The 23,112-nt window shown below is 40.9% G+C and overlaps 1 protein-coding gene across 3 annotated transcripts in view; it reads left to right on the top strand.

Moving 5' to 3' along the window:
- LIN9 (lin-9 DREAM MuvB core complex component) overlaps window positions 1-23,112 on the top strand; it is a 90,937-nt gene that overhangs the window by 32,890 nt on the left and 34,935 nt on the right. For all 3 annotated transcript variants that reach the window (XM_075531044.1, XM_075531035.1, XM_075531026.1), the window contains 3 exons: window positions 97-230; window positions 1,448-1,573; window positions 2,863-3,020. In XM_075531044.1, the coding sequence (XP_075387159.1) occupies window positions 97-230; window positions 1,448-1,573; window positions 2,863-3,020 (418 nt within the window). The remainder of the gene's footprint in view (window positions 1-96; window positions 231-1,447; window positions 1,574-2,862; window positions 3,021-23,112) is intronic.

The following is a 23,112-nucleotide window of genomic DNA, read 5'->3' as shown; positions in this document are numbered from 1 at the left end:
ATAAGTTCTTAACCATAATTTACCTTTTAAAAATGTATAGAGTACTATAGTTGTTTACTTCTTGGAACTGTAATTTATTTCATTTTTCTTATATAGAAATTTACAGCAACAATGTCAACACCAGATAAGAAAGCCTCACAGAAGATTGGGTTTCGATTACGTAACCTACTCAAGCTTCCCAAAGCGCATAAATGGTGCATATATGAATGGTTCTACTCAAATATAGACAAGTAGGTATCATGCTTATATTGTGAGTATTCATTGAGTCAGAAGTTTAATACAACCTTTTCTATAAGCGTCTTCTGATTCTATTTTACCTTGGATATTTCTTACTCCAGTTCCTTATTCCATTTCAGTCTTCTTCCTTTTTAGACGGCTGCCTTTTTCTCCTTTTGGGGAAGAAGTTATGCATTATTGTGGACAATGAAATGCAAATATCTTGTAATTTTAATATACAAAGACCATGGAATTGAGATATATTAAAACAGAACATCATTATTTATGGTGAATGAGACTTGTTTATCCATCTTGAAATTATAGTGCTAGAATAAGAGTTATAAAATTGTTAATGTTAAAAATGATTCAGTACATTTTTAGGATAGTTGTTCTATTTTAAGAGTACACAAACACCTTATTGCCATTGAGTTGATTCTAAACCTAATGGTAAAAATGTTCTGTAAGGTTTCTAAGATTGTAAATCCTAAATGTTTAAGTGGAACATAGCCATTTGTGAGAAATCCAATCATTTAGCAATAGAGTTTCCTTAGGAAATCTGCAAGATTTTGAATCTATGCACATATGCTAATCATAAACGCTTAATTTGCTGGCTATTTCTCCTTATTTCCTTCCTATGTTTTATAAACCACTTGACTCCTCTAGAACATGTGAAGCTCAGGAAAGTTTGTAATTGACCTCAATAATTTGATGCATCACTGTTACAATTATTTCCCAGTTTCCATAATCCATGGATAGAATTATTTCCCTTTTGCACATAGGTTTTCCATAGGCTTAGAGCTTTTAGTATTCTGGTGTAATCTGAGTTTTTGGGGATTTCTAAAACTGATCTAATCTCAAAGAGGACTCCTTGGTGATGGCATTACCTCTGGGATGAAGCTGCTCTGCAGTTTGCAATTGTTTATCATCATCTGATGTCATTTAAGGGCTACAATAGTCCCCCAAAGGTTCACTTTGTAGGAAAGTTAACAGAAATAAATATCCTTAGGATTTCAGTCATAATTATTCCCTGAATAACTGTTACAAATTTTTTGTTTCATGAGTGCCAAGTTTAGTTGTGGTGCATTGAATTTTGTTTGTTTTGTATCTGCATATTATTGAAATGAAAGTTTACCATTTTTTGAAAAATTGGAGTGTGTATTTTGGATTTTATAGCTGTTAATAAAATAATTCATTTTATCTTAACCATTAAAATATTATTTCTACTTTATAGACCACTTTTTGAAGGCGATAATGACTTTTGTGTATGTCTAAAGGAATCTTTTCCTAATTTGAAGACAAGAAAACTAACAAGAGTAGAATGGGGAAAAATCAGGCGGCTTATGGGGAAACCACGGAGGTAAATCAATAGATTGGGTATTTAATCATTAATACATATTATATTTTTTAGTCTTTAATACCATTTCTGAGAATAATATATGTTAAATATATCTTGCTAACTAATTTCAGTGTAGGGGTTTTATATACACAAAGCACCTTATACTCAAATGAATACTTTTATTTTCTTCATTTCACAGAATTTGAGCATAATCTGATTATTTAGAATTATATGCCCCTCTAGGTCCTTTAATATGCAAAAGTATGTTTTAGGTAAAGTTCACTTTTCTTAGTAGGGTTTCAAAAGCATATAATTCTGATGTGCTTTATGATGAATGCTGTATACCTCGAAAAGACAAGATCTACAATACAGCAGGCAGTCAAGATCACCTAGGGTTGAAAAGAAATTTGGTAAAAAATGCATGACTAATCTCGCCTATAATGTTACTGAAGCAGATTGCCTGGTCTTTTTCAAAACTGCTAAATAGATTGGAACATAAATATTCAGGTTAGTGGTAGAGTGCAAACAATTATTTGGACTACCCAGAAACCTTGCAGTGTACAAAAATACATGTCTAAGGTTTTCTACGTATTTCCAGTCCTTGTTATTACTACTCATATTGATTCACATTGGAAATTATGTTGGTCCCAGTGTTCCATTTTGCTAGTTTTTTTCTTACTTTCTGTCATTATGTAAATGGAAATATAGTTTATTATGGGTATTTAAATTAATAGAGGCAAAACGGGCCTTAAAGATAAAAGTGAATTCAATATTTTGGCTTTTGAGCAGAGTATGATTAAAAGTTTGCACAGTGGCAAGTCTCTTTCATTCCTGTATGAGTATGCCCATGGGTCACAGGTTAATAACCTGTTCTTCTGGACAGAGCTTTAAAATTGAACTGGGTTTCAGGCACAGTTTACTAAAGAATAGTGAACAAATCTACCTGTTTAATAATAATATATCTTTGAGCCTATAAAGCTTTCAGTGTTGCAAGGTGCTGTCTTTAAAAAAAAAAATTACCGGTAACCCAAAACCTACCCCTGTTGAGTTGCTTCCAGCCCATAGGGACCGGTGTAGGGATTGTGTGGCTCTAACTCTTAGAGCAGCAGAAGGACTCCTCTTTCTCAGGAAATGTTAAAGGCAATTTAATTAGAAGAAAAACTAGTACTGTTTCTAAGAACCAGTTTTTAATACTCAAAAAATAAGGAAGAGGAAGAAAAAGTAGAAGAAGCAAAGAATGGGCCCAAGGAGATTCTAAGTTTTTATATAGGATGGTTTTCAGTTTATATGATTTTTATAATTTATTCTAGATGTTCTTCTGCATTTTTTGAGGAAGAGAGATCAGCATTAAAACAGAAACGGCAGAAAATACGGCTTCTACAACAAAGGAAAGTTGCAGATGTTTCACAATTCAAAGATCTCCCAGATGAAATTCCTTTGCCCCTGGTTATTGGAACCAAAGTTACAGGTAAATAAAAAAAAAAGGTGCATTAGTATTTTGGATTTTACATTTTCATCAAGATAACCTCTCCTAGTAGAATGACTTTTACATTTATAAGTTTTAAACTGATTCTTCAGCTGTTTACTATAGCTGAAGCTAGCAGTTACTGTTTTTCTCATGTATAGTCTCTTTTTAAAAGGAATTAGAGAAAAGATTCTGGAATTAGAGAAAAATATCCTCTACTATCATGTAAACTGAAACAACTGCACAAAAAATTAAATGTAAAATTTGCTACTATAAGCCTTTATGGTTTATTGCCATTGAATCTACTCTTGTTGAAACCATAACAGGACAAAGTGTCTCCTGGTTTTGCCATCTTCATGGTTGTCTGATGTTTTTGTTGTGGCTCACTTATCAGTTTATCTCACTGAGTATTTTCCTCATCGTCTCTGATTCCCTACTTTACAAAATATGTTGCCCTTTTTAGCATTTAGTGTTTTCTGATGACATGTCCAAAATAAAGCAAGTCAAAATCTTACCATCCTCACATTCTGGTTATATTTCTCTCAAGATTAATTTCATTTGCTTGTTCTTCTACACCATGGTAGTCAATATTCATCACCAACTCAAAACAAAACGAAACCCTCTCTGCCAATGAGTCCATGGTTATTCAAAGTGACCTTTAGGACAGGGTAGAACTGTCCCTGTGAGTTTCCCAGACTAGAACTCATTATGGGAGTAGAAAGTCTGTTCTCTCATCCCCTGATTGGCTGGAGGTTTCAAACTGCTGACCTTATCGTTAGCCCAAATCATAACTATACCACACCAGTCTGCTTATTCACTGGACACCACTATTCAAACATCAATTCCATTATCTTCTTTTTCCTTTGTTCAGCTTTTATATGCTCATATATAGCTGTTTAAAAGACCTTTATTGGAAATAGAGGAAAGAACTTGGAGGCAAAGGGCATTTATAGAGGTCTAAATACAGACATGTACGTATGTAAATATGTTTATACATAATGGGGAAATAGATCTATGTACATATATTTATAGATTTAGTATTAAGGTAACAGATGGACATTGGGCCTCTACTCAATTACTCCTTCAATGCAAGAATACTTTGTTGTAATAATCCGTCATTCTGTGATGCTCACCTTCCCAACACAATCACTGAAGACAAAAATGGATGCATACATAAGCAAGTGTGATGAAAAAAGCTGATGGTTCCAGGTTATCAAAAGACACAGCATCTGGGGTCTTAAAGACTTGAAGGTAAACAAGCAGCCATCTAGCTGTGAATCAACAAAGCCTACATGGAAGAAGGACACCAGCCTGTGTGATCATGAGGTGTTGATGGGATCAGATATCAGGCATTAAATCATATCATTGTGAATGAGGGAAAGTGCGGAGTGGAGACCCAAAGCCCATCTGTAGACAATTGGACATCCCCTTTCAGAAGGGTCACAAGGAAGAGACGAGCCAGTCAGGGTGCATCTTATTACCGATGAAACATACAGCTTTCCTCTAGTTATTTAATGCTCCCTCCCCCACTAGCATCCCAATTCTACCTTACAAATCTGGCTAGACCAGAGCATGTACACAGGTACAGATAAGAGCTGGAAACACAGGGAATCCAAGACAGATAAACCCCTCAGGACCGACATTGAGAGTAGCCATACCAGGAGGGTAAGAGGAAGGTAAGAGGGGAAGGGGAAATTGATCACAATGATCTTCATATAACCCCCTCCCAGGGGGGATGGACAACAGAAAAGTGGGTGAAGGGAGAAATCAGTCAGTAGAAGACATGAAAAAAATATAATAATTTATAAATTATCAAGGGCTCATGAGGGAGGGAGGGAAAAAATGAGAAGTTGATACCAAGGGCTCAAGTAGAAATAAAATGTTTTGAAAATAGTGGTGGCAACAAATGTGCTTGACACGATGAATGTATGGTTGTGATAAGAGTTATACAAGCCCCCAATAAAATTATTCTAAAAGCCCCCAATTAAATGATTAAAAAAAAATAGACCTTTGTCATAAAAGTGACCTCTTTGCTTTTACAATTTTAAACAGCTCTTTTGCGGTAGATTTACCCAATGTAGTGTGTGGTTTGATTTCTTTTGTTAACAGTTTTATTTGCGTATAATTCAGTCTTTTCTTTCCCCCTCAGTAATGTTTTGGGTTTTAAAAAAATCATTTTATTGGGGACTCGTACAGCTCATATAACAATCCATACGTCAATTGTATCAAACACATTTGTACATATGTTGCCATCATCATAAGCATTGTCTTATTAAGGAGAGTTGTATAGTCAGCACCACAGTTAATTTCAGAATATTTTCTTTTTGAGTTCTTGTTAATTTCTTGCTGCCCCCATCCTCTCCTGCAGTACCTCTTAAGTAATTATTAATCCAGTTACTGTCTCTGTACGTCTTCCTGTCCTGGATTTCATTTTTTAAAAACAGGAAGTAAACAAACGACACAACAAATAATGAGAAAACAGAGAAAAGAAATGAGAAAATAGTAAAAGTGGACACAGCTTTAAATTGAAGCAAAATGGAGATTAAATGATTAGGTTTTACAATGTAACTTAAGTACGTCTGTCATGATTATAGGCTCTCTGTCTGCTAGGAAGGAAGGCTGTTCACGTCCCTGGACAGTGGTCAGAAGACATTCCACTGGGTGGGATTCCTTCATTATGTCTGGTGGTCTGTGTATACCCTGCAATAGGACCTTTCAGTTTGTCTCTCTCCGTGTTCTCTGCAGTTTATCTTTAGGACTCTAAACCAGGGGTTCTCAAACTACGGTCGGTGGGCCACATGCGGCCCACTGAGCATATTTATCTGGGCTGCTGGGTGTTTTTGCCCTGTTTTGTTTTTTACTTCAAAATAAGATGTGGAGTGTGCATAGGAATTTGTTCATAGGTTTTTTTTAAACTATAGTCTGGTTCTCCAATGGGTCTGAGGGACAGTGAACTGGCCCCCTGTTTAAAAAGTTTGAGGACCCCTGCTCTAAACCATCTCCTATTTTGTTCTTTGCTTTTGTTTTGAAAAGTTCTTTGCTTCTTTTTTTTAAATCATTTTATTGGGGCTCGTACAATTCTTATCACTATCCATATGTACATCCATTGAGTCAAGCACATATGTACATTTGTTGCCAACATCATTCTCTAAACATTTGCCTTCTACTTGAGCTCTTAATATCAGCAGCTCATTTTCTCCCTCCCTTCCCACTCCCCCCTACCTCATGAACCCTTCATAATTCATAAATTATTATTTTGTCATGTTACACTGTCCGATGTCTCCCCCCGCCCTCTTCCAGGCTGTCCATCCCTCAGGGAGGAGGCTCTACGTAGATTCTTGTAATCAGTTCCCCCTTTCTACCCCACATTCTCTCCACCCTGCAGGCATCGCCACTCTCACAACTAGTCCTGAAGGAATCATCTGTCCTGGATTCCCTATATTTTCAGTTGCTATCTGTACCAATGTACAGCCTCTGGTCTAGCCAGATTTTTAAGGTAGAACGGGGATCATGATAGTGGGGGAAGGAAGCATTTAAGAAGTAGAGGAAAGTTGTATGTTTCATCATTGCTACCCTGCACCCTGACTGGCTCACCTCCTCCCCCCAACCCTTCAGTAAGTGGGTGTCCTATTGGCTACTGATGGGCTTTGAGTCTCCATTTACAATGATATGATATTTTGTTCCTTGATGCTTGATGCCCAATCCCTTCAACAGCAAATGGTTACACAGTCTGGTGTGTTTCTTCCATGTGGGCTTTGTTGCTTCTGAACTAGATGGCCACTTGTTTATCTTCAAGCCTTTAATACCCCAGACGCTATATCTTTTGATAGCCAAGCACCATCAGCTTTCTTCAGCACATTTGCTTATGCACATGTTTGTCTTCAGTGATCGTATCAGGAAGGTGGACACCCACTGATACGATTTTTAGTTCTTTGATGTCTCATAACTGGTCCCTTTTACACCTCATGGTCAGATAGTCTGGTGTGCTTCTTCCATGTGGGCTTTGTTGCTTCTCAGCTAGATGGCCGTTGTTTATCTTCAAACCTTTAAGACCCCAGACGCTATATCTTGATAGCCTAGCACCATCAGCTTTCTTCACATTTGCTAATGTACACATTTTTCTTCAGCTATCATGTCGGGAAGGTGTGCATCCTGGAATGCCAGTTTAATAGAACAACATGTCCTTGCATTGAGTAAGTGTTTGAGTGGAGGCCCAATGTCCATCTGCTGCCTTAATACTAAACCTATAAATATGTGCACATATATTTCCCCACACTCTTATGTAAATATATTTACATGTGTACATTTCAGTCTTTAGACCTCTATAAATACCCTTTGTTACCCAGTTCTTTCCTCTATTTCCTTTTACTTTCCTCTTGTTCCACTATCATGCTCAGCCTTCATTAGAGTTTCAGTAATTTCTGTCAGTTACCTTGCCCTTGCTGAATCCCTACCAGGCCTCTCATACCCTCCTTGAAACTGATTTTGGATCACTTGTTGCTCCCCTGTCCTTGGGTTGGTCAGCACCACATCCTTATCCCCACCTCCCCCTCTCCTGTGTCCCCCCAGAACCATTGGTCCCGTTGTTTTCTCCTCCCTACTATTCATTTAGTCTATCTTATCTAGATAGATCTGTAGAGATAATATGCACCAAAAATCAAGCCATAGCAAGATAGGCGATGAGTGAGAACACAGTGATGACAACAAAAAAGGAAACCAATTACCCATAGAAGAATAAATTAATTGAAAGAAAAAGTTTTAAAAATAAAGAAAGACCTGTAAATAGATCAAGGTCTGATTTTTGATCTCTAGGTGTGTCCTTCAATCAGGTGCAATGGGGTACCATGCTCTGGCCTGAGTCTGTCCTTTTTACTCCCTCAGGGGCTCCCTGCCTTGCTCCCATGATTGCTCAGCTGCCTGCTTTTAGTGGTTTGCCTCGGTGTCATGGTCAGTCTGGGCCAGTTCCAACCCTGAGTCTCCAGTTTTGTCCCCCTTAGGGCCCTGGGCCATCAAGGGACGGCGTGTCTCATGGGATCAGCCATATTGTCCACTCTGTCCATTGGCTGTTCAGAGCGGGGATATTGTCCTCCAGGCCTGATGGGCCAGGATGTGCTCCACTCTCTCTTCCTCCCCCTTCATTTACTCGCAATTGCTCTGATCAGACATGCCCCTCTCCCCTAGCTGCAGTGTCCGTTACCTCCTCTTAAGTAAATTCTTCTGTGGGGAGGGACAAGTTTTTTGCTGCTTTTTCTTGATTACTTCCTTCTGAATTTGGTAATTGGTTTTTTAGTTTCATCTTTCATTGAATCTTCTCTGTCTTGTCTTTGGTTAAGTTTGCCAGCAGTTTGTCAATTTTGTTAATTCTTTCAAAGAATCTGCTTGTCTTATTGATTTTTTTTGGTTCCCATTTTTCTGTTTTCCAGTTCATTTATTTCCACTCTAATCTTTTTTTTTATTAATAAATCTTTTAATTGGGGCTCATACAACTCTTATCACAATCCATACATACGTCAATTGAGCAAAGCACCCTTATACATTTGTTGCGCTCGTCATTCTCAAAATTCACCTTCCACTTATGTTCCTGGAATCAGCTCGGTTTCCCTTTTTGTCCCCCTCCTCCTCCCTCCCCACTCCCCTTTCCCCCTGGTCCCTTAATAGTTTATAAATAATTATATCTTATCTTAAACTGCCCGGCGTCTCCCCTCATCCACCCTCCCATTGCCCATCTCCCAGAGTGGAGGTTACACATAGATCTCCAAGATCGGTTCTCCCTTTCTACACCCCCTTCCCTCCTGGTGTCGCCATTCCTACCGCTGGTGCTGAGGGGTTCGTCAGTCCTAGATTCCCTGTGTTTCCAGATCCCTACTGCATCACTGCACATCCTCTGGTATAACCAGGTCCGCAAGGTAGAGTTGGGGTCATGATAATTGGGAGGGAGGAGGCATTCAGGAACTAGAGGAAGGTTTTGAGTTTCATTGTTGCTACACTGAACCCTGAGTGACACATCTCCTCCTCACTACCCCTCTGGAAGGGATGTCCAGCTGTCTACAGATGGGCATTGGGTCCCCATCACGCACTCCCCCTCATTCACGGTGATGTGGTTCCCTCCACCCCCCTCCCGCCTTTGTTGTTTGAGACCTGGTCTCCTCTGCCCTTCACGATCACCCATGTTGGTGTGCTGCTTCCATGTGGGCTTTGTTGCTTCTGGGCTAGATGGCTGCTTGTTTGCTTTCAAGCCTTTAAGACCCCAGACGTTATATCTCTCAGTAGCCGGGCACCATCAGCCTTCTTCACCACACTTGCTTATGCACACCGTCGTCGTTGTCTTCATCGATTATGTGAGGAAGGTGATCACACAATGATTGTTTTTGATCCTTGGTGTCTGCTACCTGGTCCATTCAACACCTTGTATTCACTTAGGCCGGGTGCTTCTTCTCTGTGGACTTTGTTGTTTCTGAGCTAGATAGCCGCTTGTTTGCCTTCAAACCTTTAAGACCCCAGACGCTATATCTTTTTGATAGCCGGGCACCATCAGCTTTCTTCACCACATTTATTTGCTTACACACATCTGTCTTCAGTGATCATGTCGGGAAGGTGGGTATCATGCAATGACCGTTTAGCAGGGCAAGGCAAGGTGCTATTGTATTGGGGAAGTATGCATGAGGAGGCCCAATGTCCATCTGCTACCCTACTACTGAACCTATAAATATATGCACTTAAGTCTATTTCCCCTAGAATCATAAATATATGTACATATGTACATGTATGTATTTAGGCTACTCTGTATGCACTTTGCCTCCTACTCCTTTCCTCTATTTCCTTTCGCTTTCCTCCCGTCCCACTAGCTTGTCCACTCTAATCTTTATGATTTATTTTCTTCTTTTTTTCCCGAGGGTTTATGTGGTTGCCCTTGTTCTAAGTTAGTGTGTTAAGATGGTGATTTGGATTTTTCTTCTTTTTTTTCATGTGTCCATTGACTGCCCTCTGATAACTATTTTCACTGTGTCCAAAGGGTTAGTAGGTTTTTGTTATTGTTCTCGTTTGTTTTGTTTTTTCTTTAAGAAATTTCTTGAGTTCATCCCTTATTTGATATGTTGCCACTCCTTTTTTAAGTAGTATGTTGTTCGTTCTCCATGTTTTTGTCTTTATGTTCTTATTTTTTATTACCAATTTTATAGCTTTGGATCTGAGAAGATAGATTATAGTATATTAGTGGTTTTTAATTTGTTGAGTCTTGCTTTGTGGCTTAACATGTGCTCTATTCTAAAGTAAGTGGAAGAATGTGGAATGTGCTGTTTGGTGGAGTTCAATGTTTATGCCAAGGTTGATTGTGTTGTTTCGCTCTTCTGTTTCTTTATTAAGTTTATTTACTTAAGACTGCTGTGTTGGAGTCTTTTACTACTATTGGTGAGCTCTTTATTTCTGTTTTCAATTTTGTGAGAATTTGATTGATGTATTTCAGAGGTCTTTCACTGCATGCATATGTATTTATTAAAGTTATATATTCTTGATGTATTGTTCCTTTAATCATTATTTAGTGTCCGTGCTTGTCGCTCTTTCTGTTATTCACCTTGAAGTCTATTTTATCAGAGATGAATATTGCCACTCCACCCTTTTCATGGTTGTCATTCACTTGGTAGATTTTTTGTTATCCTCTGATGTTTAGTCTATTTTTGTCTTTGAGTTAAAGTGTGCCTCTTACAGGCATCATGTAGAGGAGTCTTGTTTTCTAATCCAGTCTGCTTCCTCTTTTGTATTCTAATTGATACATTTAATCCATTGACATTTGTGTCTTTATTGATATATGCAGATTTGTTGCTGTCATTTTGCTGTTTTGTTTGATTTGTTTCGTGTGTGTGTGTGTGTGTGTTTCTTTTCTGGATCTTTTACCTCCTCCATTTCTGGGTTGTTTTGAGTGCTGCTTTCACTGTATAGATTTCTGGATGGCGGTATGCTATATGATGCTGTCAGATTTGTTTGCTCTTGATGTGCTGTCTGTAGTGATCTGGTTAATATTTTTTGTATTGCTGGTCTTGTTTGTTTGAATTTCTTTAGTTTTTCCCTTTCTGGAAATACTCCTTTTATTTTTCCCTCCTACTTGAGGGTTAATTTTGCTGGATATAGGATTCTTGGTTGTCAGGCTTTTTTCTTTCAGAATTTTGTATGTGACACTCCACTATCTTCTTGTCTGTATAGTTTCTTCTGAGTTCTAGCTCATCAATATCAGTTTTCCTTTGTAGGTGACTGTTCTTTTTTCTCTAGCTGCCCTCAGGATTCTCTCTTCCATGAATTGGAGAGTCTTTCATGGTGTTTTTTCTTTGGGATCTATTCTTTATGGCGTTCTTTTAGCTCCTTGAATAGTTATTTTCTCTTTTGTGATGTTGGGGAAATTTTCTTCCATGATTTCTTGTCCTATTTTCTCGAGATATTTTTGTTTTTACTTATTCTGGGATCCCAGTGAGATGTAGGTTGTTTTTTATGATAGGTTGTTTCCCACATCCTTCTCAGGCTTTTTTTAGATTCCTCCACATTTTTGGTTTTCTCTCCTCAGTTAATCAGAGTGATTGCCCTCGAGGTCACCGAATCAATTTTCCTCTTCTATTCTATTCTTCAGGTCTTTTATTATGTTGCCTAATTCTGTTATCTCATTTATTTACTGGGATTCTTTTTGGTTAAAGGGTTGGTCTGTGCACTCCAAGGGAGAAAAAAAGTTTTGTTTGTTGGTGTACTCAAACTACAGATGCACCTGTTTTTGCCTGGGAGGGTATGCGTATTCTCAATAGGGTGGGGTCACACCAGAAGAGGAAGTGGAAGAGAACTAGTCTAAAATACTGAAAGTATAATAGAACCCAAGTACAAAAACTAAAATGTTGAAGAAAAAAAACTGCTTTGTGGGTGGGGATTTCTGCTCCTTTGGTTGTACACACATATGTACTGTGTGTACGTATGTGCTGCATGGGAGAGGGTACAGGAGAATGAAGCAGAATAGAGGAAGGGGTGGGGAGATGGTGAAAAGTATCGCTTTGGTCCTGAGAATATCCGTACCCAGCTGCCCATGTGGTCTGCTGTGTAAGAGCCTCGGCTGGCTAGGTTGCCTAAAGGGTCAGGAAATAATCAGCTCTACTGGGTAGGAGTGGGGCTCACAGCATTGACTTGGGCCCACTGTCCAGTGGTCAAACTGACATTGCTGCTCTTCCACCTTGGTCTCTGTAGCTTTTAAGTTGATTCGCGCCCTACGAGGAATTGCAAGATATCTCCCTAGTGAACCTCTCCAGTAGTTGCTGAGGAGATCTTCCCATGCTTGTTATCTGGCGGGGGTGTGTCCCAATCTTCTGTTTGTTTTCTTGACTGCTGCCTCCATGGAGACTCATTACAGAAGTGGAATCAAATTGTTGATAACTTAAAACTTCATTTATCATGATGTTGTTTATTGGCCCAATTGTGAATATTTTAATTTTATTCACAGAATGTATACGCCATATTAAAAAATATAGAGATGGATATTGTTTGGATTTTTAAGTTTTAAATCTTTTGTTTCCACATCATTTCTTTTCCTTTTTTCTATTTTTATTTTATTTTGTTTTTGATTTTTATTGTGAATTAGGTGAAGATTTACAAAGCATATTATCAGGTTTACATTCAACACATCCATTGTGGTCATTTCAGTGTACCATCATTTATTCCCAGTTCTCTGTTTCATATTTTTATCTGTTCATCCTTCTTTCTTTTTAATTTTTATTTATTTGTTTTCCTTCTTTCTTAACCCTCAAAACTTTGCCCTTGGTAAATGCTCTTATTTTATATTAAGTGACTTTCTAACCCTGCATGATTTCAGTTACAGACCGGAAGCCTGACTATGGGCTATAGTTTTACGTGTCTCACCAGTCACTATCCAACCAATAATCCTGGTCTCTTTTATGATTTGAGTTCTGATTTACCCGTATTTTTCTCCCATTCTAGCAAGGACCTTCTAGTGTGATCCCTTACAGAGCAGTTGGTAGTAGTAACTGGGTACCATAAAATTCTCCTGGTCTCAGAGTTGTGATGACTGATGGATGTGTTTTCCATTGGACTAATTATTTCCATGTGTTCTAATTTCATTATTGTATTTGAGGAGCAGTTTTGCTGGGTATACGATTCTTGGTTGGTAATTTGTTTTCTTTCAGAGTTTCACTTATATAATTCGTATCTTCTCGTGTTTAATGTTAGGAAAGTTTCCTTCTAACAACTCTTACTATTTTCTCCATGCTTTTTGGTTTCTCTTACTGTTCTGGGATTCTGATCACATAAATTTTCCTGTTGATGGTGTCCCACAAAATTCTTAAGCTTCTTCAGAATTTTTTGTCCCTTTGTAAGATGTAATTGCTTTGTTAGCTGAGATTTGTTTGGGCTTCCGTTGGTTTATTCTGTTCCTTTTCTCTTTCAGTGCTTTGTTTCTGAAACCTTAGTGTTAATCTCCTAGGTTTCCATTTGCTCTTTTTGTATGTTTCATAATTTCGTCAGTTCGTTGAAGAAGTCTCAAAACAGTTCTTAAGAATTCCTTATCAGGTTGTTTCAGTGCCTTTAAAAAAGTGTCTGGCTCTGTCAGTCACTTGTTTGAGCCACTCTGCATTGTTTTTTCATATGAAGAAATGTTGTCTCTGAAACATTGCAGTGGTGTTGTATTTGTATTTATATTGGTGAGACCATATCCATCCATTCACCACTTCTCTCCTGGTGAATATAATCCAGAATGTGAGTGTGTGGGGAAGTTCTCTGTCTGTTGATCATATAGCACTCTTGAGGGCTGAATTAGCTGTACTTTTCAGTTATCTATAAGTGATTGTGTGGGGCAGGAGTGAGTCGTTAGCCCAGTAGATGTAGTTGCCGGAGGTACAGTTGTAGCTAAACTTTGTGGGCATGTTTGCTTTTTCCTCTTGGGTGGTACAAGAGGGAAAAACATGGCAACAAGAAAAAACCAACAAACTCCAGAAAGATAGAATAACCTGGGGGAAACAAACACCAGCATGATAAAAAGATTTGATAACGAATACAAAGAATTTTAAAAATACAGTATGTAAAACTAGAGGTGGGGTAAAGAGAATAGTAAAGAAAAACTTAGAAAAAAATTAAAAGGGAAGGATTGAAAGAATGAAAAGAGGAAACCAGAGAATGGATTAAAAAACAAAGGATAGTTAGGAAAGAAAACTAGTGGGTAAGACACACAGTATGGATGGACACCACCTGCCAGCTAAGGAGTGCACAGGTGCATTGGGAGCAGGTAGGATACCAGTCCTGGATGAAGTTCTTTCAGGCCCAGAAGTCCGCTAGGGGTAGCGGGGCAACTGGTTAGGAAATGAATTACCACCTCTTCATGGGTGGCCAGGAACCCAGTACTTTGTGTTAGGTTGGTCTGATGAGGAGTTCAAGTACCTACAGACATGGGCAAGGTGTAGCCAGTGCCTGATTTAAGAAGGTGTGGCTTTGACCTCAGGCAGGGGGCTGAGGTTGTTGTCACTTGCCACTCAGTGGTTGAGGGTGAGAACTGGTCATGCAGGAAACAAAGGAGGTTCTTAAACTGCGATAAAATAAATCTGTTAAAGGCAGCTCACTTGTGGTATTTCTCTTACAGTAGCATGAGATAATTAAGATAAGGCTATTGACATATATTTGTACTTTAATTTTCTGATTACTAGGAATCCTGGGTGTGTATGCTGACAGGGAGCCAGACAGGGTAGTAATTGAAACCCACCTGCAGTTTCTCAGGAGAGCGGTGGAGGGTGTCTGCCCCTGTAAGGATTGGTAGCCTCAGAAATCCTGCAAACCCTACAGGGTCACTGTGGTGTAGTAAACACGATGGCAGTGGGTTTAGTTTTTTGGCTGCTTGCTTTCTAATTATAAAAGTAGTTTTTCATTCTGTTATAAACATGGGTAACTAAAAGGAAAGGTGGGTAGTAGGGGAAATCGCCATGCATGTGATTTGCAAATGGAAAAAGAAAATGAGGTTTGGTTATAGCTCATTTCATAGTGACAAGTTTATCTTACATAAAGTTACACATGACATGGCCTCTTCCTTAACACAATTAGTCTGGAGGTGGGACAGGACGATAAGGAGTTGTGGGACAAGCATATTTTTAAAAGTGTATTCTAAAAACCCCATATAAACACAAAAAGCACCATGTAGTTGGTTCTCATTCATAATGACCTAATATAGGGTTTTTTGAGCCTGTAACTCTGTAGGAGAGCAGGCAACCATCTCTCTCTCCCCCTGAGTAATTGGTAGATTGGAACCACCAACCTTACAGTTAGCAAGCAGTGCTTATCCTACAGTGCCACCAAGGCCCCTTAAATAAAAACAGAGGGGCTTCAAAAAGCTAGTGGAAAGATGGAATTGGAAGAGAGAAGAAGGTTGCACGTGTCCATGTGTATACAGCTCTAGATATTTGCCCATTTAGGAGGGCAAGTAATGTTACGTACAGGTAGAAGAGTAGACAAATTATGGTACATCCACATAATAGAAAAGGAAATGGATGGATTTAGAGGATGTTATGCTGAGTGAAGTTAGTCAAATAGAAAAGCACAAACATTGTACAAAACCACTGTAATTTTTTTTTAAACCAAGAAAAGATTTTCATACCAAAAGACGCAGACTTTGGTAGTTACTAGGAGTAGGAGGTGGGGGGAGAAAAAGAGAAGTAATAGGCCAGTGGGTAGAATAGGCATTGACTTGGATGAGAAAAAACAAGCCAAAAACCAAACTCACTACCATCAAGTCAATTTTGACTCATAGCAGACCCTGTGTGGTACAATAGAACTGCCCTTTGGGTTTCCAATACTATAGATATTTACAGGTGCAAAAAGTCATCTTTTTCCTGTGAAGTGACTGGTTGCTTCAAATCGCTGACCTAGTGGTTAGCAACTCAAGGAGGCAGAAAATATACTACTAGAGGGAGATGGGGGAAAGAGAGAGGGGAAACAAGGAAGCCAATGGGAGGTTTGATAGCTTGTTTAAATCCTTGAAGCAAAAATGATGATCTGATACATAAACTGCCACTTAGTTCACAATAAAAGGTTGTGTGTGTGTGTGTGTGTGTGTGTGTGTGTGTGTTTCAAAGCATAGCTGCTAGGGTCCCACTACAATTCTTCAAGAGTAGCAAGGGCAGTTCTTTTTATAAGAATTTCATTGGGAAACCTTATAACATCCATCCTACAGCATTGATCTTGCCCCTTCAAAATTTTTATTTCCAAAACTCAACATGAAAATGCAATACAGTTTGAATCTCTCGAAGACACCAGTAGTGTAAATTGAAGAACACAGAATTCTTTGGGGTAGGGTTACAGAGATGGGAATACCACCTTTAGAAGTGTATGGACAGCGGTACCAGGAGGGTGGAGGGAGGGGAAAGTGGAAAGGGGGAACCGATTACAAGGATCTGCATATAACTTCCTTCCCTGGGGGATGGGCAACAGAAAAGTGGGTGAAGGGAGACTTTAGACAGTGTAACACATGACAAAATAATAATTTATAAGTCATCAAGGGTTCATGAGGGAGGGGGGAGCGGAGAGGAAGGGAAAAAAATGAGCTGATACCAAGGGCTCAAGCAGAAAACAAAAGTTTTGAGAATGATGATGGCAACAAATGTACAAATATGCTTGACACAATGGATGCATATCCCTCCAAGGCGCTCTACTTTGCTGAGGGTTTGATAAGGAAGGGAATTGGGTTACCACAAGCCAGGATCAGAAAACATTAAAGATACAATCTTTGGTCCACAACAGCACTTTTCAGCCAGGAACCATGTCCATGTCTCTTTCTGATCCTCAGTCTTAAGCCACATGATCCCTTGGCTTCTGCCTCTGGGTCAGGAAGCCAGCATGCCTCTCACTCTTTCACAGTCCCATACAGGCAGGAATCTTGTCTGAGATCAGCTGGAGGTGTTTATTTTTTGGTGATCCTCAGAATCGCTCTGTTCCTACTTCTGAGATTGATCTTTTGTACTCAGAAGAATGGCAGAACTGACCAGTTCCCAAGTTATAGGCTTCACAACTTATTTACATGGTCCTATCTGATCCTTTGAATGGGAGTTAATAGAGAGCTGATAGAAGAGCCAGACATTAGTATTTCTACCACACATTTGTTTCAATAACTTGTTTGTGCCTGAAGTGACACCGTCCTGGTGTCTTCCAGCCCCAAGGGACCTCAGTTTGCACTTTAATCTTCCCCAGGCTCTGAGAAGAGGCAGGAGCAGGGTGGGCCAGGCTAGCCAGGAGGAGGTCTGGCAGGGGGAGGGGCCGAGGGTGCCATCCGCTAAGTAATTCTTTGTTGAGCTGTTCCAAAAACATTAAGCTTGACATCCAGGGGCCCAGCCCCCCTAGGTTTGCCATATGGGGTGGGGGGCCAGGGAGGGGGTCGGCCATGTACCCCAACCCCACTTACCTCTTGCATACCTGGTGCTAAGGGGATCACTCCCCGTATTTGGGTCAAGGCAAGAACAGGATACCGCTGCTCCCATCTCCCATCCATTCTCAACTCCAGACCCCCTCCCCACCCACCTGCTGCTCCTGGGGCCCCCACTTGGCATAGAACCAACTCTCCTGCAAAACTAGCTCCATGGGCTCGGTAAGACCCCATTGCCAGCCCTCCAGGTTAAACACACTCAGGCCGGGACCCTCAGTCCATCCGTCCACCCTCAAGGCCCCTCACCGGGTGGCAGCCCACTGGGGACCAAGGTGTGGACCTTGGCAGCAGCATGGGGCTCCTAGACCTGGAACCTTAGGATGCCAGGGCAAAGGATGAGGGCTGGACTCTGAGACCCATTGTCTTCCCCCGCCCCCGCCCCCCCCCCCAGTGGACTGCATCGAGAATCATCTCTTTACCTAACTGCATGGTGCTTTGTGGAGACCTGGGGCTGGCTGCCTGGTTGCAGGGTGAGCCGGCAGCTGATGTGTCATGCATGGCGATTACTAAGTAGCTCTGTCTCTCCTTGTTTAAAAAACAAAACAAAAAAAAACTTATTCCAAAAAATACCCCACCGTAGAAAAAAAACAAAACCTGTTTCCTGATTTGCACGGAATTCTCTCTCACATGATGTGCCTTGCTATTTTGAGAAGTATTAACTTTAACCAATATCACTGCACACGATTAGCTGTGTATAACTTGAGAAAAAAACAAAAAGACAATGGGGATAAAAATGAAAAACAACGTGCATGACCATGACATGAAATAAAAAGTAAAAATGGGCGGGGGGATAATAAAATAAATAACTCGATAGTAAAATCACAAATATCCTTGCTAAGGTATTTTTTCCCCCATTTTTATATTTAAGCTTGGTTTCCTAGCGATCACCCCATATCTATATAATAGTCAGTAGCACATGATTTGAACGCTCAAACACCTCCAGCCTGACTTTAATTGATGATTATGTGAGTTGATGAACAAGTTCAAAGTTGCTGTAAATTCTGAAGCCATCCTTAGTTTTTACATTTTGCTAGACTCATGGATAATTTCCCATGTAGCAGGGATGTATCTTATCTCAGCTATTCTGTGCATCTGTCTTACCAGACTCTCCCTGTTAAATTTCTCACTAGTCTCCTGCTCACCCTAGCTTATTACCAAAACCTTGGGCTTATAAAGCTGTGTGTTTTTCTTGTTCATTTTTCCTTCTTTTCTTTTTTTATTTAATCATTTATTGGGGGCTCGAACAACTCTTATCACAATCCATACATCCATTGTGTGAAGCACATTTGTACATTTGTTGCCATCATCATTCTCAAAACATTTCTACTCTTGTTCATTTTTTATCAAGCTCACCACTTTTAACTAGCAAAGCTACGTTTGTCTCTGCCTGGTGACCTACATTGAGTCTGCTCCCTGTGGCATAATATTGCTGGTTTCATTATCAGTCCAACACTAAAAATATTACTATTCTTCCGACAGAGCTGGTGGTAGTAGGTGGAAGGGAGGGATACATGCAAAGGGCCACTGGTGCCCCTTATCTTGAACTGAATCTCCAACTGGTTTTCAACAATGAACATTTCTAAAATTGCTGTCTGTACATGGTCAATTACCAGTGCCCTGAAATGGTTGATTTTGAACAAGTTTATATTAGCATTTTGCAAAGAAGAATGAACAGTCTTGTCACACTGAGATATACCTAGAAGTTCCTTTCTATCTTCATTGTTTATTCAACCTTATTATTCATAGCTTCTGTGTCCCCTTTGATTTTTTTTAAGTTTTATTAGCACTTCATCCGCATGTCACACATTTCAATAATTCAGTCATATCAAGAAGGATTATACAATTGTCACCATATTCAATTCTAGAACATTTTTCCTTATACTCATTATTATTCATGTAGTTATTTTTCTTCTAATTGTGGCAAAAAATATATACAACAAAACATTCTCCAACTCCACAAATTCTTCTTGTATAATTCAGTGCCATTGATTATACTGTTTGTGCTGTACAACCATTATTAATATCCTTTTCCAAATTAATCCACCTCCAGTGACATAGCTCGATGCCTTCTAAGCAACAATGCTTTTTACCCTTCACCCATTGTAACCATTGGTCGTTTGGTTTCTTTTCTTAGTGGTTTTCTTGTTACAGAGTTCACATATCATATATTTCCATGGTTAAATTGCTTTTAAAATTAGTTGTATATACATACAGTGAACGTTGTAGGTAGGCACAGAGATAACAGGAAGCATTGTCAACTCCCGAGGCATTAAGGAGTGTAGCGGCCTCCTGGATTACTTTTGCCCAGGTGCATGAGTTGTCAGTATTTTTGTCTGTGTTGAGCCCCCTATTGCTGGTTGGCTAAAGATTGTTCACTGTCCTGGATTTCCTGTGCCACTTAATCTCAGTTATCAAGTTTTCCAGGAAGAATTTTTACATATTGCCGATGAATCCTAAGGGTGCCGGAGGGCTTACTGCTGTGCCTCGAAAATAGAAACACAGGGCTGGCATGGAGGCTCCAGTAGCTATGGATTTTAGGGTGCCAGGGGGAAAGTATATCGAAACTTGTGACTGGCACCCTGCCAGGCCCCAATATCCTTTTCCAGCCACATGTGTTTGTGCAGCATTGTTAGCCAGATAAGTTTCATAGATGATGAATTCCCACACAAAAGGCTTTACTCTGGGCTTTGGAGTTGTACCTTGGTTTAGGGTTTGCTTGCAGGAGTCACCCTAGTAAAGTGAAAAAGAGCGGGCCCCACGATGTGGGTGGAATATAGGAGGCCATGACTTGGGGTTGTTTGCTTGACTCAGCTGAGATGATGCCAGTTGGGGTCCCCGAGTACCTTAACCGCTGTAGGAGTAGTGACAATTATAGTACAAGGTCGTCTCCACTTTGGCTGGAGGGGCTATGGTTGTAGTTCTTTCAGGAGAACTGAGTCTCCAGGGCTGACAGCCGACAGGTCAGGTTGCGCAGGGTCTGGGGTGGGCAGTCACCTAGCTGCATGCTCCTGGAACATCTTCCTTAAAAGGGAAAGGAACGATAAATAGTTCACTAGTGGTGGTGGTTGGACCGGCAGATTATGGCTGATTAGAAAAGGCCTGCTATACATTAACTCCAAGGGGCTTATGAAGGAGGGGGAGCCGGAGGTGGTGTAAATTTGAGTTAGGGTGAGAGGGAGCAGGTCCACCCATGAATGAAGGAGCCCTAGGGACAGTTTTGACAAATGATTTTTTTTAATTTAATAAATAATTTTATTGGGGCTCATACAACTCTTATTGGCAATCCATACATACATTGAGTAAAGCACCCTTATACATTCGTTGCCCTCGTCATTCTCAAAATTCACCTTCTACTTGGGTTCCTGGAATCAGCTCAACAAAGATTTTTTATAATTCCATTCATCTTTCAACTTTTCCTGAGGACTGGGGCCTACACAGAATGTGTAAGTGCTACTTGATGTGTAAAGCAGACGAACCCTGTTGTGTGATTTGGGACACAAAACACGGGCCATTATCAGACTGACTAGAGTTGGGGAGACAAACCTGAGGGTGATTTGGGTAAGCAGAATGTTTGTGACCGTATCTGCTGTCTCCCGTTTTGTAGGGAAGGCTTCGACCCATCCTGTAAAAGTGTCCCACTACCATGAGGAGACACTTAAGACCTTTGTGGCTAGGCATTTGAGGGAAGTCAATTTGCCAGTCCTGGCTGGGCAGCTAGCCATGCAGTTGGTGTGTGTGGACTTTTGGTTTAAGGGTTCCCTGAGCATTGATGGCTTTGCACGTGGAACAAGAGGAACTAGCAGTTTGAATGAGCAGGGCCAGTGCGGGGTGGTAAGAGATTGACTGCAAGAACTGGGATAGGGCACGGGGCCCTGTGTGTAGAGTGGTGTATTTGGTGTGTGAGGTCCTGGGCTTGCTGTGTTGGTAACGCCATTTTGTTATGAATTACTTTCTTTCCTCCCTTTTGGGTTAGGGCAGCTTCTTCCTGGGGTGTGTAGAGGGCTGCACTTCGGGGATGGTAGAGTATTGGAGCTGGCCCAGCAGAGCTGGTAGTCAGGCTTCTGGCAGTAGCGTCTGCTTTGCCATTGTCCTGTGTGACAAAGGGGATCTCAGTCTGGTGCCCTCCGCAGTGGATGATAGCCACCTTAGCTGCAGCTGAAGAGCCTGTAAAAGTTGTGATGGGAGATCGTTAGTGGTAAGGAGACCCCTGCCCTCCAGATAGTGGTGTGACAGTGGGCAATAAGGAAAGAATATTTGGAGTGTGTAAAGATATTAACTGCCTTTCCCTTAGCCAAATGGAGTGCCCGCGTTAAAGCAATGAGCTCTGCTTTTGGGGAGGTGGTGCTGTCCAGGAGGTGCTGGGCGTCCCAGACCCGGTCAAGCGAGACTACACTGCCTCCTTGCATGTCAACAACAGAGCTGCCATCAACAAATAAAGTGAGATCAGAGTTGGGATAGGGTTGATCTGAAAGTCCGGGTCGAGGCAGCATTAATTCCTCAACCACTTGTGGGCAGGTACTGACATTTCCTGAGGTAAGAGAGTCACAAGCCCAGGCCTTAATTGTCGCCCTCAGGCCAGCAGGAGGGAGCGATAGGAACTATCTGCAACATAGGGGTGTTTTGCAGGGAGAATGGACAGGTATAAGAAGCTGATTAGCAAGGAGACGCTGAATGATGGGTTTTAGGCCTTTACAGTAGGTGAGTGAAATTGGAAACTGGGGACGGGATGGGAAGGTAGAGGGAGGGGTCTTTAAGGTGGATAAGAACAGGTTGGTGATGTGTAGTAATGATGGGCCGGGAAGTATTCCATACTTTCGGGTTTAACCAGTGCAGCAGCGGAGTCGAAGAAGGTGTGGGGAGGGGTGGTGGTGACGGAAAATATTAAGGGAGCTGGGGAAGGAGAGGTGGGTAGCAGGCAGTTGCGCTGAAAACTGACTCCCTAGTTTAGAAAGCAACTCTCTACCTAGTAGCCAGGTCATGAAGGCATTACTAAAAAGGAGGGGAACAAGGGGAGTCCCCTATGTCTAACAACAAAGGGGGATTTATTAGGGGTTTTGAGTGTTTGCCGTCTATTTCCATAACCATGACCAGGGAAGAAGTTGGGTCCAGGAAGAAAGGGAGGACTGAGAAGGTAGCCCCGTGTCCACCAGGAAAGAAACTGGTTTGCCCACTCCCTTGATCGTCACCTTTGGCTCAGCAAGGGTTACCGGGTCGTTGAGTCCAGGCTTTGTCAATCTTCGATGGTTGCTAGACCCAGCAGCGCCAACAGCAGGTCAGGATTTAGAGGGATGGTCCCTCCAGGGCTAGGCGCCCAGGGCCAGTCGCTTCTTCAATGGCCCTGATGACCACATACTGGGCAAGGCTTACTGGGTGGTCGGGGCTGTGGGCAATGTTTAGCCCAGTGCCCTTCCTGGTGACACTTGAAGCTGTTCTTTCCGGAGGTCTTCTGACTCCTCCCTCCTGCTGGCCTGAGGGTGATGATCAAGGCCTGGGCTTGCCAGCTGGCCTTTTGGCGACCTTGGGACTCCCTTGCTACATCTGCCTATTCTGCTATGGTGTTAAAACCTTTAAATGCCATGTTTACCACGTCACAGAGAGGGGTCTCAGGGCCATCCTCAGCCTTTTAAAGGTTTTTTGTTTAATATCAAGGCCTGACTG

This window comes from Tenrec ecaudatus, chromosome 1 (genome assembly GCF_050624435.1).
Source record: "Tenrec ecaudatus isolate mTenEca1 chromosome 1, mTenEca1.hap1, whole genome shotgun sequence".
Classification (NCBI taxonomy): domain Eukaryota; kingdom Metazoa; phylum Chordata; class Mammalia; order Afrosoricida; family Tenrecidae; genus Tenrec; species Tenrec ecaudatus.
Note: the sequence above shows the minus strand (reverse complement) of the source record. Positions and strands in the feature narration are given on the sequence as shown.